This window comes from Balaenoptera borealis, assembly GCF_965194805.1.
Source record: "Balaenoptera borealis genome assembly, chromosome: 8".
Taxonomy (NCBI): Eukaryota; Metazoa; Chordata; class Mammalia; order Artiodactyla; family Balaenopteridae; genus Balaenoptera; species Balaenoptera borealis.
In genome coordinates this window covers 100,826,289-100,842,252 of record NC_138865.1, presented here as the reverse complement: position 1 = coordinate 100,842,252, position 15,964 = coordinate 100,826,289, and the positions used below count along the sequence as shown (strand labels likewise).

General features: G+C 34.1%; 1 protein-coding gene across 2 annotated transcripts in view; it reads left to right on the top strand.

Annotated features, from left to right (window-relative positions):
• SHOC1 (shortage in chiasmata 1) overlaps positions 1 to 15,964 on the top strand; it is an 87,189-nt gene that overhangs the window by 59,233 nt on the left and 11,992 nt on the right. For both annotated transcript variants that reach the window (XM_082404263.1, XM_082404262.1), the window contains exons 16-22: positions 558 to 624; positions 2,638 to 2,816; positions 4,494 to 4,611; positions 5,797 to 5,908; positions 7,184 to 7,305; positions 11,438 to 11,531; positions 15,484 to 15,615. In XM_082404263.1, coding sequence (XP_082260389.1) covers positions 558 to 624; positions 2,638 to 2,816; positions 4,494 to 4,611; positions 5,797 to 5,908; positions 7,184 to 7,305; positions 11,438 to 11,531; positions 15,484 to 15,615 — 824 coding nt within the window. The remainder of the gene's footprint in view (positions 1 to 557; positions 625 to 2,637; positions 2,817 to 4,493; positions 4,612 to 5,796; positions 5,909 to 7,183; positions 7,306 to 11,437; positions 11,532 to 15,483; positions 15,616 to 15,964) is intronic.

Here is a 15,964-nt window from a genome sequence, read left to right as displayed (position 1 = left end):
ATGTGGGTATAATAAAATTTTTAAGTTTATTATATTTTGTTTAAAATATAACATAAATAATATAAGTAATTTAAATTATAATTGAGAAGCAGGAGTGAATCTACGAAACAGGTAGTGTCCAGGAAGTCTTCTTTTTCTTATACAGCAAGGAGAAAGGAAAAAAAATTCCTACCAGACTGAAATATAGTCTCTTGCTGTTTAGTTATGTACTTAAATTTTTGGCTAGAAAAAAGGTAAAATCTACCATAATTTTTAGCAAAATAAAATGAACTGCACAGAATTGGTGAGTGTTTAGTTATCTTAACATTAAGTTTTTGATCCATTTTATTATTTTACATAATAAATTCAGAATTTCCAGGCTTATATACACACAACATATATACACACCAGAAACAGTGCCCATGGCTCAAACTTTCTGATTCCCTAGACTTAGAAAAATAATCCTTGTGCACAGATCTTTAATTCATTTTTATGGTAGTGAAATATATGACACACCTAAAAATATATATGAACAAAATATTGAAAAAAACTTTTTGTATTACTCTTTTTTCCAACAGGTTTGACACTGACTGTCTTCCATTCGAACAAAAAAGATTTTCTGGAATCCAAAGGTGTTTTAAATGGGTAAAAACATATTTGTTCATCTATGGGGAGGAGACACACCAGTTCCACAGGAAAAGCACAGTTTCTCCTAGAACTTAACTTTTTTTTTTTTTTATAAATTTTTAAATTAATTTATTTATTTATTTTATTTTTGGCTGTGTTGGGTCTTCATTTCTGTGCGAGGGCTTTCTCTAGTTGCGACAAGCGGGGGCCACTCTTCATTGCGGTGCGCGGGCCTCTCACTGGCGCGGCCTCTCTTGTTGCGGAGCACAGGCTCCAGACGCGCAGGCTCAGTAGTTGTGGCTCACGGGCCTAGTTGCTCCGCGGCATGTGGGATCTTCCCGGACCAGGGCTCGAACCCATGTCCCCTGCATTGGCAGGCAGATTCTCAATCACTGCGCCACCAGGGAAGCCCTAGAACTTAACTTTTTAAACAGTTTTTTTAAAACCAATTTTTAAAAATTTATTTATTTATTTATTTATTTGGCTGCGTCAGGTCTTAGTTGTGGCACATGGGATCTTCATTGCGGCATGCGGGTCTTTTCGATGGGGCACGTGGATTTCTCTAGTTGCAGTATGTGGGCACCAGAGTGCACAAGCTCAGTAGTTGCGGCGCGCAGGCTTAGTTGCTCTGCGGCATGTGGGATCCTAGTTCCCCAACCAGGGATTGAACTGACGTCCCCTGCATTGGAAGGCAGATTTTTAACCACTGGACCACGAGGGAAGTCCCAAAAAAGGTTTAATAAAACCTGAAATTAATCAATGTCTCTACTCTCTTCCTGAAAAATGCTTTAACTAAGTTTATTGCCTTGTGTATTATGTATTATTGTCATCCAGAACTTTAGTTCAATCTTTCTTTAATATCTCCAAATTATCATTGCTATTGTTAGTGACAGTACAAGTAGTACCTATTTAGACTTACACTTGTTTTTTTTTTACCAGTGTTTTTGCTCAGCATTGTTTTTTATATTTTCTTCATTCCTTTTGAGTTCCCTTCTTCTTGTAGTACATCACGTAGAAATTCTTTCAGTGAGAGCCTGCTAATAATAAATTTAGTGTTGACTTGTCTAAAAATGTTTTTATTTTGCCTTATTTTATGTGAAATTATTTCTAGATAGAAAGCAGCAATAGAGAATTTTAATTATAGTAAATGCTATGTTATATGAAATTTGAAGATGGGAAAGATAAACTTATGATATTTAAGTACCCATCTTTTTGTTGTTGTTAAATCACTTATGAAGCCCATTGAGGAAAAAAAAAGCCATTTCAAAGTTGTCAGGTAGGGACTTCCCTGGTGGCACAGTGGTTAAGAATCCACCTGCCAATGTAGGGGGCACGGGTTCGAGCCCTGGTCCAGGACGATCCCACATGCTGCGGAGCCACTAAGCCTGTGCCCCACAACTACTGAGCCTGCACTCTAGAGCCCACGAGCCACCACTACTGAGCCCGCGTGCCGCACCTACTGAAGCCTGCGCACCTAGAGCCCACGCGCCGCAACAAGAGAAGCCACCGCAATGAGAAGCCCGCGCGCTGCAACGAAGAGTAGCCTCCGCTCGCCACAGCTAGAGAAAGCCCGCACGCAGCAATGAAGACCCAACACCGCCAAAAAAATAAAAATAAAAATAAAATAAATAAAAAACAAAGTAATCAGGTAATATTCTACTATATAGATTCTCAAAGATTAAAATCTCACATTTATAAGAAAATGAGGTTGATTTCTCATGGTGATTTGTGTATTACTGATAAGACTCAGGTAATAAAATAGGGTCCCTTGCATATGAGGATGTCAAATAGTCCACAGTTTTTTTATATCCTGGTTTGTTTGTTTTTTTTAAGTATGACCATCAAAAAGAAAGATAAAAAGAGATTAGCACGATTGGAAAACAAGTCAACAGAAAATACACCAGTGTCCTTCCAAGATAAGTAGGCATAGATTAGAGAAGAATAAAATAGCCAAAACAGTCATCTTTTAGCATTCCAAGTATATAATGACACGAGACTAATTCTATTTTCTTGGCTTTCTTTTGTCTTCAGTACAAGTTTCTGTGCAGTTGTACACAATCAATATATTGGAGCAGATTTCCCCTGGAGTAATTTCTCATTTGTGGTGGAATACAATTTTGTAGAAAACTCTTGTTGGACTGAACATTGCAAAAAATTGAATATTCCTTACTTGGCCTTTAAAGTGATTCTTCCAGACACAGTTTTAAAGAGTAAGGATATAAACTAAAATTCCTTTTTTGTTCCATTAGCGTGAAAATTTTCTGCTTTCTATTTCTGATCTATGGAAAGAGAATAAACTATAGCATTAGAAGACTTGAGTTCAAGCTCTAACCTCACCACCAACTGTGTGACCTTGAGCAAGGCCTTTAACTATCTCTTGCCTCATATTCCTCTTTTGTAAAATAGCCTTTACTGATTCTATTTGTCTTCATCCCTTTAGCTTCTAAATTTTACTTACAATAGCACAATTAAATTATAATTATATCTAATCTTAATCTGACTTTTATGCAACAATATTTTTATTGAATTTTAGGGGAAAATATGTCATAGTATGTTGACTGACACAGAGAACTTTTAATACACAACAAAAAATAATGCACAAATGCTTGGCAAAGAGCCTAAACCACTTTGCATAGCATTTGGTTTCTTTGTATTTCTCAGTAACGCTTCACATGACTAAGGTTGTGAATTCTCAGATCCATTAAATTAAAAAGCCTGTATATTTTTAGTCCCAGTGCATCTCTCATTCAAAACTTGCCATAAGTTACTTTCCATCCACCTGAAGTATGAGTAGGAAGTTTGAATTCTGAGACATTCCAACTCAATTCTAAAAATACAGTAACCATAATTATTACTTTGGAATCTTTGATACAGAGATTTAAGCGTTAACTTCATTAAATAATGAAAACATGGGTTCAAGAAGGGATAAAAGTTAAACATTCATCTTTAAACTGAATTTATTCAACCAATTCCTTATTTGGGTCATTTATAATGCTTCAATTTTCTACTATTATACCACAAGATTTACAGTAGCTTATATATCTTATATATCTTTATGTACTTGTCCTGAGAAGTAAAAATTCCAGGGTAAAATGAATTGCCGGTTCAAAGGTATACACACATTTATATATTGCCAATAGCTTTCCAGAAATTCTATCCCAATTTATGTTTATGCAGAAAGTGTGAGAGAATCCTTTCCCTCATATTTTTACTATGAGTAGGTATTATTAATCTTTTAAATTTTTGAAAGGATTAGAGGCAAATAATATTTTATAGTTGTGTTAATTTGCATTTCTTTGATTATCCATATCATTTCATAAGTGAATTGATCTTGTATAGCCATTCTTTTATAAATTGCCTGTTTATGTCCTTTGTCCACTTATTTGTTGAGGTATATGACCTTTTTCCTATTGATCTGTAGTATTCCCTATGGATTATTGTGCATAATTTTAAATTTTGATGTAAATCAGTATATATATTTACACAGGAAATGTCCAACATGTACTAATTGAATAAAGCAGATATTAACATTCAGGTAGAGTATGATCCTGTTTTTTCTTTTCCTTATTTTTTCAAGTGAATGTACATGTGTAAGTATAGACAAGCAAACATATAGAAAAAAGTGTGGAAGTATGTGTTAAACTCTGTTTTTAGTATATAGTAGTTTTAATAAATTCTATTAACTATTATTTCTAGGAGTAGAATAACATGGTTTTTATTTTATTCTTCAGACCTTTCTTTATTCTGAATTCATATTTTTACAATGAATATGTTTTATTTTTATACTACTCCTTGAGCATACACCTGTTATTCTCATGTTTAGTAAAAAGAGAAAGAACTGAGGGATGAGAAAAAAGAGAAATATTTATAAATTTTTTCATATTTAGGGAGCAACTTGCTGGATAGTTTTGGTGGTTTTCTTTTGGAAATTCAGATTCCATATGTGTTTTTTGCATCTGAAGGACTTCTTAATACTCCAGAAATACTTCAATTGTTAGAATCCAAGTAAGTTATTGATTTCATAACTTAGGAAAGATATATATACCCTAATTGGCTAAATATTATGCTATATATGTGGCACTATTTCTTTCTGATTCAAGCCTGGAATTATATCACATAGGAATAGTTTTCCATAGAGTTTATGTCAACTTATACTCTCTCCCTATAGTACACCATCATAATTATTGAATATTGTCTTTTTTTGGTTATATATCAATTTTGTGGAGAAAAAATAGTTAATTATTATTTCAATTCATATTTTAATTGCATTTCTTTTGTTACCAGCAAATATGAACATTTTATGTGGGGGGGTTTTCTGTGAATTACATGGTCATGTCTTTGGGTCATTGATATTGAGAATGAGTATTCTTATTTAGGGGACTTTAAACACTGACTAGGAAACAAGATTATGAAGTTCTAAATGAATTCTCAAGTTTTTAGACCTTTAGTTCTAACATCATACCAACACGGAGCATTTTTAAATGATCTAAAACACTATCATAGCATACAAGTTGTCACAGGAAGGTTAGACATAGGATTTTAGACAAGGAAGGATAATTATGCTGTGACCTTCGTTAAAATGCAGATCTATTTTCCATGCTTTTGTTTTTATAACTTAAGGCTGTGCGGCATTCACAGAAAACTGCGAGCTTGTAAAAGATAGTTTAAATCTAGGCAACTTTTCAGGAGAAAAAAGAAAATTCTGATAAATGCAGAATGTTTTAGTCTCATAACACAATGTTTTAATTTCATGAATTATTACTTGCGGAGCCAGAATAAATTGGTCAAGACATTTATAATAGGGGAATTCCCTGGCAGTCCAGTTGTTAGGACTCTGCACTCTCACTTCCGGGGGCCCAGGTTCAGTCCCTGGTGGGGGAACAAAAATCCCACAAGCCGCGTGGGTGCGGGCAAAAAAAAAACCCCAAAAAACAAACAAACAAAAAAAACATTTATAATAGTATCATGTACAGTAATATTTAGCAAAATACCTAAGGCAACACATATCTCAACTAATTTGTCATAAACTGAATAATTCATAGTTTCATTCTTCAAATTTCTTAAGTAGAATAAATTGAGGTATGAAACTTGCACAGTAGTTCAAATAATTTAATATGCAGGAGGACAGTACAGTTTTTCTTAAAGAATTTTTCTTAGCCATCTGTCACCCCAAAATATTATATTTTACAGGTATAATATCACACTGGTGGAGAGGTGCTGCAGTGAGTCACTGAAACTCTTTGGTGGTACAGAGCATTATGTAGTGGTGACAATTGATGAGAACACCACCATAATTTTGCAGGTAAAACTATACAATAAAAAATATGAATCAAGTATATTAAAATACATGTGTAACCATGTAATCTATTAGCTTTAGAGAGCTTAACTATAATCTACTCATGATTTCTTCCAAAACTTTGCAAATGGACCATAAGTGCTAAAATCATCACCGTAGAAAATGGCTATTACCAAGCTTTTTCAATGCCTTGTAATTTTTAACATACTTTAAGAAGATAGAGCAAATATAGTATCTTTAATATTATGTATTGACCTATTTTTAAATACATTTATAGAATAATTATAGTGTTGAAAACTTTAAAAATCAAATTCTAGCCACTGTGTTTCTTAAAAGGAGGTAACATATTAATCTGTAATTGGTAATACGGGATTTCCTCTAAAGTAAGTGGGGATTGCCTATAGATTAGTCAGTTTTTAAAAAGAGAGAGAAAATCTCTTCAAAAATCCATATATTTTAGAATTTAAGATGTATGAATCTCCCTGATTTGTTTGCTTGATTGGAGTACAAATTACAAAGAAATTAATTTAATAGTGTGGGAGTGGAGAGCAGAAAGCAGTTTGATGGTATGGAGTGTAAATTAATGGCACGTATTATGGTAAGGTAGAAGTCTGATTTGATAAGCAAATGTTAATACTATAAGAATTATATGACGGAAACAAAAAAGCTCTGTTAGAAAGATTCTTATGGAATATTGTGTCTTGCATATTTAAGGTTATTAAATAACAATTATTTGTGGGAGGGAAATCCTGTTTGGGAAAACTGTTTTAATCCATGCTTACATAACTTACTGTTAGAATAAAATACTTCTTGAATTATTCACTCTATCAAAAATTAATATTGTTAAAGGAAAATAGGGATTCTAGATCATTAGAAATACATTCCTATAAGTCCATTAACTGCTGCTTTTTCATCTTCCTTAAGTAAGCATTAAGTGCAGATTATCCCATGGGTTTTTGTCCTTAAGAGTAGCCAGATCCCTGTCTACAAAGAACTTTGCCCAGATAGGAGCACTCTGTAGACTGCTTGCTTCATGTCTAGGACTTTGGGAGATTCATGAACCCTCCTTGCTGAGGCTATCATTAACCGTTTTACAACTACTGTAGCTTTTCCCCTACTACTTCCAGTGTGACTTTAATTTTTCCATAAAATGGGAACCCATACCCATGCTTCTTCTCAAGTTATAATTTATATATCATAGATTCTAGAAATATGGCAACAATAATTTCGTAACAACTGGTCAACCCAGTGAATCTTTTTATTTTATTTATTTTCTGGTAGGACCTAGAAGAATTAAACTGTGAGAAGGCATCAGACAATATCATTATGAGACTGATGGCATTATCATTCCAGTACAGCTATTGTTGGATAATTTTATATGCCAAAAAACCATTAAACTCAGAGTAAGTAAACACGTCTCCATCCAAAGTCACATATATATCTTTTAAGTTATTCCATTTTCTTCTTCGAATAAAAGTAGCTATGTAAATTTTCCTCTTGCTCATCTAGTTTGCTTTAAGTAAGGGATTCTCAAGGTGAAGGCATGCCCTTAGAAAACAAATCGGAATTTCGGAGATGATGTATTTCCCCTGGACAGTCAGTGCAAATCATGCTCCCCTCCTCTACCTCACTAAGAATTGCTGCTGTGAGTGTTTCACTTCTTATTAATTTTTAATTCTGGACTCGTCTGTTAAAAAATGTCATTCTTCAATCACTTCTCTCTAAAATTTTATTAGATATACCAACTAACTAGCATCTTACTATACTTCCTTTCATTGATGTGCTTAACTGAAAAATTGCCCCCCAAATCCACGCCAAGACACTGGCTCAAATTATCATTATATGTCTCTCCTTTCCCTCGTTCTAAATTTTATGAACGTACTGCCTTCACTTTCTCCTTTTATTCTTTGCAATCTGGCTTTTCTCTCTATCTCTATACTGATCTCTATCTCTCAGATGTCACTCATCATTTGTGACTTTCTTATGATCATATCCAAAAATATTTTTATCTTTCACTGCTCTGAAGTATTTAAGACTATTGTCAGTGCTTTCTGTCTTGAAACTCTTCAGTTCCATGGCACTTCAATGTTTTTGATCTTCTACCTCTCTACTTCTTCTCTGTCTTTACCTCTTCTTCTTCCTTGTCCCAGTCTCCAGATAGATATGAAATCTCTTTTTTTCTTCTATTTTGTCCATTAAAAATCTTATCCTCTCCCATAGCTTCAGTTATCATCTTTCTGCATATAATTATTATATTTCTATCTGCAGCTGCAGTCTCTCTTTGAAATTCCTGACATAATATCTCTAATTTTCTATATAATATTTCCACTCTTATATTCCACAGGCTCTCAAAGTTAACATAGTATGAGTTCATTTTATTCTCTCTTCCCTCCAAAACTGCATATCCTCTTTTCTGCCCTTTAGCTATTTATGACCATTGCCTTTCTTTTAGTCATCAAGACTGGAAAACAAATCCTATAGATTCAACCACTGGACTTTCATCTCTCCCCTCGCTCTATTTATATTACCAACATCTTAGTTCAGTTTCTCATTATTTTATGTGGACTATTATAACAAACGGTTTTCCCACCTCCAGATGACTCTCAACATTACTCTCCATAATCTGTCATACACTCAATTAATATTCCTAAAACCAGGCTCTTATTATTTCACTCTGATAAAACACCTTCACTGACTTCCCCATTATTTACTGAATATATACAGACTACTCACCCTAATAGTCAAAGTCTTCGGCATATAATCCTAACCTATATTTTCAGGCTTACTTTTCACTGCTTTCCATTTCAATCAAAAGTTCTGCTCATTAGCTTGCAAACATCCTCCTTGCTTTCCTACTTCTACTTTTGCTCATACAGTTCTCTCTTCCTACGATATTCCTTCCTTCCTCCAGCTATTCCATCTGGTGAAATTGTGCCTATTTTTCAGGACCTATCTACTTTTTCTAGTCAACCTTTCTTCAGTATCCCCCACTCATGCATATAAACAGATATTTAGTTGTAACCTTTCCAACCTTCGAACTCCTTAGCTCCCTGTTTTCTCCTCATCTTTGATATTATCGTATTTTGTTTTGTATTATCATTTTGGGGCACTTGCCCTACAGCAGTGACCACATTGCTTTCATATGATAGATGCTTGGTAAATACTCCTTGATTGAATGAATGAATCTTCCCAACTAAATTGCACACTAGCCTTATTCACTTTTTTAATCTCTACAATACTACATTACACATACCACATCATAGTAGAAGTTTCAAAAATATTCTTTACTTATTAGATAAGGTACAGATATCTTATCTTATTTAACATTATATTATCTGTGTGATTTTTTTCCATTATTGACTTTCTTGTTTGACTCCATTTTGTTTATCTTACTGTACCAAGCTCTTTGTATAAAATTATTATTATCATGTGACGATACGTGTAAGTTAGAATGTAAGAATACAAACAACTTGGTTCTTATTCCCTCCTCTATTAACAATAACCTCTAGTAGTCACTTAATATAGTTTTTCCTTTCTACCAGAACTGAAAAATTAAAATAATTATTCAGTTCTAACGGGGGGATGGGAAAGTTGGGACGAAGTGAGAGAGTAGCATTGACATATATACACTACCAAATGTAAAATTGATGGCTAGTGGGAAGCTGCTGCATAGCACAGGGAGATCAGCTCGATGCTTTGTGACCACCTAGAGGGATGGGATAGGGAGGGTGGGAGGGAGACGCAAGAGGGAGGGGATATGGGGATATATGTATACTTATAGCTGATTCACTTTGTTGTACAACAGAAACTAACACAACATTGTAAAGCAATTATACTCCAATAAAGATATTTTTAAAAATTATTCAAGTCTAAAATCTTCATTTTGAAGATTAATAAAGGCTGTAAAGCATGTTAAGCTTTATCAAGAACTTGGAAGTATTCTGGATAAATAATTGATTTGAAATTTTTTAAAGTTGTTTTTAGATTGGTATCCACCTAGAGGTGCAACTGAAGTACAAGAGATTATAAGAAGAGATTTACACTTATTTTTATCCAGATGTACATGAAAAAAATTAATTATGTAACACTCTGAGATTGTTTTGTGTTCAGGCTAGAATTATCATTTATTCACAATAATATATTATTATAAAATGTAATTCTGTTCAGACTTCTAGGTATCTCGGTTTCATATTTTTAGATCATTGGAACATTTTTAAAGTATCTTAATCAACTGACCAAATGAGGAGAATTGAAAATACAAAATAAAAATTTTTAATTACTTTAGTAGTTCATGCCATTAGTTCCTATTTGAGAAAATGTGTCAGGAGTCCCCAAGACAACCCCCAAGTTGATGATTTGTTAGGAATATTCACAGCGCTGAAAATATTCTTGTACTCAAAGCAAATTCAGCAAAGGGAGAAAGGGCGTGGATCAAAGTCCAGAGGAAACTAGGAGGAAGCTTCCGAGAGTCCTCTCCTAGGAGAGTCACACAGAGCATGCTTAACTTCCCCAGCAACGAGTTGTGATAACGTTTGTAAAATGTTGTCTACCAGGGAAACTCTCCAGACACTCAGTGCCCAGGGCTTTCAGTAGGAGCTAGTCACAAATCAAAACTCTAGATTCCAAAAAGAAAGCAGGTGTTCAATAGAAACCACATTGTTTGAACAAACAGTTTAGGCACAGTGTGTCTCTCTTATCAGCCACTCTTTTGAAAAGAGCTTACCTGAGAAAGAAGCCAACAGAGGAAAAAGAGCAAAGAGATTAAGAGAGCCATTGTCTCAATGACATTGTTTGAGTCCCTGGGTCCAAAAATGTCTTCTCCTGGACCCCTTAGTAATATAAGCCAACAAATTTCTTTTTCGTTGCTTGGAGTACTTAAAGTGGATAAAGATAGTAGAAATATCCACCCACAGCTCGAGTCACATCTGACCTGTTTAATAACTATAGACAGGAAAATAGCGGTGTTTTTTAAAATTACTGAGATATAACTGAGATATAAGATTGTGTAAGTTTAAGGAGTACACTCTGTTGATTTGATACATTTATATACTGCAATATAATTACCACCTTAGTGTTAGTTAACACCTCTATCACATCATATAATGATCATTTAAAAGAGTGTTTTTTCTAACAGTTCAGGGAAAAGACCCAGGGAGGATTCTAGTTATCCTGGCTCTGGTCATATGTTCATATCTGAACCTGATACTTTGGCCAGGGGGATGGAGTATTCTAGCTGGCTAGGCTTCAGTCACATAGCCATCCCTGGGGCTAGTAAGGGGATGAGTTAAACTTTTCTACACACACACACACACACGCACACTCAGCATCTCCTAGATTTAACGGTACTATTGAAGAATGGAGGTGGAACTGTTCTTACAAAAGAGTACTGAGTGGAAAAAAAAATGAGTCTGCCACACAAGCATTGTTTTAGCCAGGTTATTCTAAAAACTTTATAAAACGTGAAAAATAAAATGAATTTTAGTAAGTATAGTCAGACATCAAATGAGTAGAATATAATAATATAATTTTTTTTAGGTACTATCTTACAGAAAAGACACTTCATCACCTAGCTTTGATTTATGCAGCTTTGGTTTCATCTGGGCTAAAATCAGAAGAACTGGATGTAAAGGTATTCTTTTTCTATATGTTTGTTTGTATTTTTCATAAACCAAAATTTATGAAATCTGAAACTCAACTGCCCAGTGAGAAGAAACATTAAATGGGTAAACTAAAAAACACTTAAAAGCCATATAAAGAACAGTTTCAAATTAACAAATATTCTTTCCACTTAAATTTCTGCTCTAAAAGCCTTTAGTGAATTTAACTTCATATTTTATCTCTTCATTACTACTTAGATTTTTTGAAACAGGTCAGGATATGAATAAAAATAAATATCCCTTGATCAAAAATTCTCACTTATGAGAGACATACTGTTTTTATCTGCTGTAAAATGGAAATCTTATGACATATGAATAGAGCAATATCTTGATGATCTCTAATCAGTCTCCTTTCTTGGCTTTTTTTCAATGTCCCACTCTGAAGTTTATATATTTCCCCAAAATTCAGGGCTCAGTCCTCTACTATTATCACTTTATATTCTTTCCTTGATAAACTCAGACATTCCCACAAATTTAGCTTTCATTTTTAAGAAAATCCTTAAAATTTTTCTAACTTTTCTTAAGGTCTGCACCTATATTCTAGAATTCTACTGGAAATCGCCACATGAATATCCCACAGGTGCCTCAAATTCTGCATATCCAAAACACAACTTCTCATCCTCCCCCAAACTTGATATTGACCTAAAACAAGTAGACTGCCAGTTATTTCTGCAGCAAAAATGGGTTTATACGGGATCAACAAAGAACTGCAACTCAGGGCCTGCAACCATGGCAAGCCATATGCAAGTCCGGGCACAGCAACGAGAGGCGAAATCTTTTAAAGAGGGGAAAAGGAAGTTGGGAGGGTTATAGTAAACAAAGAGTCCATTGGAGGAGTTGAGAGTTCGAAGTATAGTGGCTTTTCATTGGCTGAGTTGTGACAGCCTCTTATTGGCTGAGCTCTTGCTAGGAAAGAAGAGGAAGTCTTTCTTCCTATTGAATTGTACTATCATGGTAGGGCATGAGAGCTCCTCCTGCTGGTCTCCCAACTCTATTTTAATTAAGGTTTCTGTTAGTTTTTTACACCTAGTTTATGGCATCACTATTCTAATCTAATCAGTAGCTAAATCTTCCTTTTAACTCTGCAGTGTCTCTAGAGTATGCCTCTCCTTTCTACTCCCATTGCTATTTCCCTAAATTCAGGCCTTCACCTCTCACCTGGCGTTCTAAGGTAACTTCCTAATTAATCTCTTTATTTCTACTCTTTTCCCACTCCCGTGCATCATGTATATTGACACCAATTACATTTCTGAAATAACAGCTGTGAATATTTCACTCCCTAGACTGTAAGCATAAAAGAAAGGGAACATGCTTTTCATTTTTGTCTTCCTAGCACCAAGCACAGAGCCTATGTAGTAGGCTCTTGATAAATATTTGTTGTTGAATTGAATTTTTGTGCTCAAAAGACCTTCTGTAGCTTCCTACTTCATCAAAATGGAGTTAACCTCAGGTGGATTCAAACTCCTCCATGATTTGACCCCTAGTAATCCTTCCTTTAACATCATTCTACTCACCTTTTCCTGAATATGCCCCCACCTCTCAGCCATCTGATTCTGTCCTGTCTTCCCCCAGAAATACTATTCCCCATCCCCTTACTGCCAGTCTTCATAGTTCTGACTTTTTCTACCCAGCTCAAATACCACCTCCTTTAAAAAATTTGCACCAGTTATACTCTCTCAAGAGGAATCTCTCCTCCCATCCGCCTAATAATGCTTATACCTTTATTATAATATGAGATGTTTGTTCATATACCCTCCACCCTGGATGGTGAGAACTAGGCCCTTTTCTTTGTAAAGCCTATAGCATCTAGCACAGTGTTTTGTACACAGTAAAAATATTCAACAAACATCTACTAAATAGAATTCAGTGAAAGCAGAACCTGTTAAGAAAATCAACAAATGATCTATTTGAAATAGAATCCAGATAATTTTGATCCTGTGATGCATGTTAAACATAGAAGTAAAATTCTTAGAAAAGTTATCTAAATAAATATAAATTTGTCTCATTTATTCATTCAAGTGAGGTTTTACCACTTAATCAGCCTCTTTTCTCTTCAGCTAATAGAAAGCAGTCATATGCAAAATATGCTTTAGAAAATCATTTTAAAAATCTATACATGGGTTATCTGATACCAGTAAGTGACCCTATTCAGGTACAGTGACATGATCCACAGAGGACATGTTCCAAGGAAGGCATTTGGAGATGAAATAGGAGGTACTGCTCAGGCACAGTCCATTCCAAATGAAAGTCTGTTCCCACCTGGATCAAACTACTCCAAAAGCTTTTCAAGTTTACATAATAATCTTAAAAGTATATCCATTTTTCCATGGAATTTAAGAAACAAGATGATTAATTTGCTCTAATTCTTGTATCAATGTATCACCAATACTCAAGCCTCCCATTCTCCTAACTTGATGACCTTATGACATTAAAGGGGGCTCCCGAGACTCGTATTATTTTAGAATACACTTAGTAATATGGCTTTTGGCCTCTTAGGCCAAAAAAATCCATCAGGTTGGATTATTTTTTTTATTTCCAAGCGTCTGGAGAGCCTAGCCATAAAGGGAACATTACGAAATTTAAGTACATTTTCTCAAACTAAAAGAAAATACAGCTAGTAGTGTCATGCCATATTTTACTCTAATATAAAAAAATTCTATAAATTTCTTATGAATTCTCTTTGCAGAAAAATGCATAGATACACACATATGCAAATTTTTGAAAACAATGTTAGCGGGGGTTCTTGAATCTCCCAAAGTCTAGCCATGAGCTCCAGAATCCTTACCCTTAAGTTAAGGTAATATTCATTACCATTATAAAATTACGCCCTTTAAAATAAAATTTATATTTAAATAAAAGTCTCAAATCTTCTCAAAATGTCCAAAACTTTTAATAAAATAAATTTGGAATCAAACAGTGTATTTCTGTGTACTCTATATATTTAATATAAAAAGAAAATCCTTCTTTAGCATGCATATACCCCCAGGTATACGCTAGCAGTTTTATTTATTTATTCTTGTGGAAGAAAAAAAAGTCATAATTATTTTGTGAGGTTTGTACAGTCTTTGTTTTTTAAATTTCCACTACAGGACAGAATATTCATATTTTTAAGATGTGATTGTTTAGGGCAGTGTTCTCTATCCACATTAAACTGCTAACCCATGAACTATCTTTCCTTCAACCAAAGCCAAAAGACGAAGCAGAAGATAAAAATAGAAATGAAAGGGGAAGGAAAAGGCTGGCATTTCAGAAGAGGGAAGGGCATGGAGGAAAACACAAGAGACAGACAGGAAGTAGGGGATATTAAGAAATTCTTTTTAGAGTTAAGTTTAACACACACACACATCACACATTTTTGGCAGGGGTATCTTACCATCAAATAAGCCAAGATTGGATGAACAATACCAAGAATACTCTAAATCAAAACACATTCTTCTTTTTGAATACAGCATCAAATTAATCTGTAAATATCCTTATTTTTCAACTTTTTTTTTGAAAAATCTTGCACTATTGTTTAATTCTTATTTTTATTTGAGAACTATTAAGTTTAACCTAGAAAAAGCAAAATATTAATTATTGCTAGTGACATCCAAATTGCTTTTTTTCTAATACAGATGAAATAAAACACCAAATATGTTTAAAAGACTTTATTAATAAATGCCAAATGGAAGTGAAGAATAACAATTTAGTTCCAAAAATTAGAAACTACAAGGATATCATATTTAAAGAAGGAAAGTAAATTGTTTATCCTCACAAATAAAACATCCTGGATTTCACATAGATAAATTAGTAAATTATATCTAAAACAGTGTACAAAGATTAGAATCTGCTGGGGGAGTTTTTCTCCTAATTGCAAACAATTTTTGAGTGATATATTTTGTTTCCTAGTATTTCCTATAATCTAACATAAAAAATATACTTTAGCTTATAATTGCCCCAGGAGTGGAAGAGACTGCACTGCTAATTCGACAAATTGCTGACCACAATTTAATGACCTCGAAGAGGGATCCTCATGAATGGTTGGATAAATCCTGGCTTGAAGTTTCACCATCTAAGGTTTATTTCCTAATATATAAATTAGATATTTGCAAAGCAAATATAAATACATGTACTTGAATTCTCTTTCTGGTAGCATTTTCTTGTTCTATCATGCTTGCATGAACATATGTAACAATAGCCATAATGCACAGCATTTATTTAGACAGTTTTCCAGAATTATGAATATTTTCAATCTCATAGAACTGTTTTTTTATAAATTTATTTATTTTTGGCTGTGTTGGGTCTTCGTCGCTGCATGCAGGCTTTCTCTAGTTGCAGCGAGTGGGGGTTACTCTTCGTTGTGGCACACAGGCTTCTCATTGCGGTGGCTTCTGTTTGTTGCGGAGCATGGGCTCTAGGCACGCGG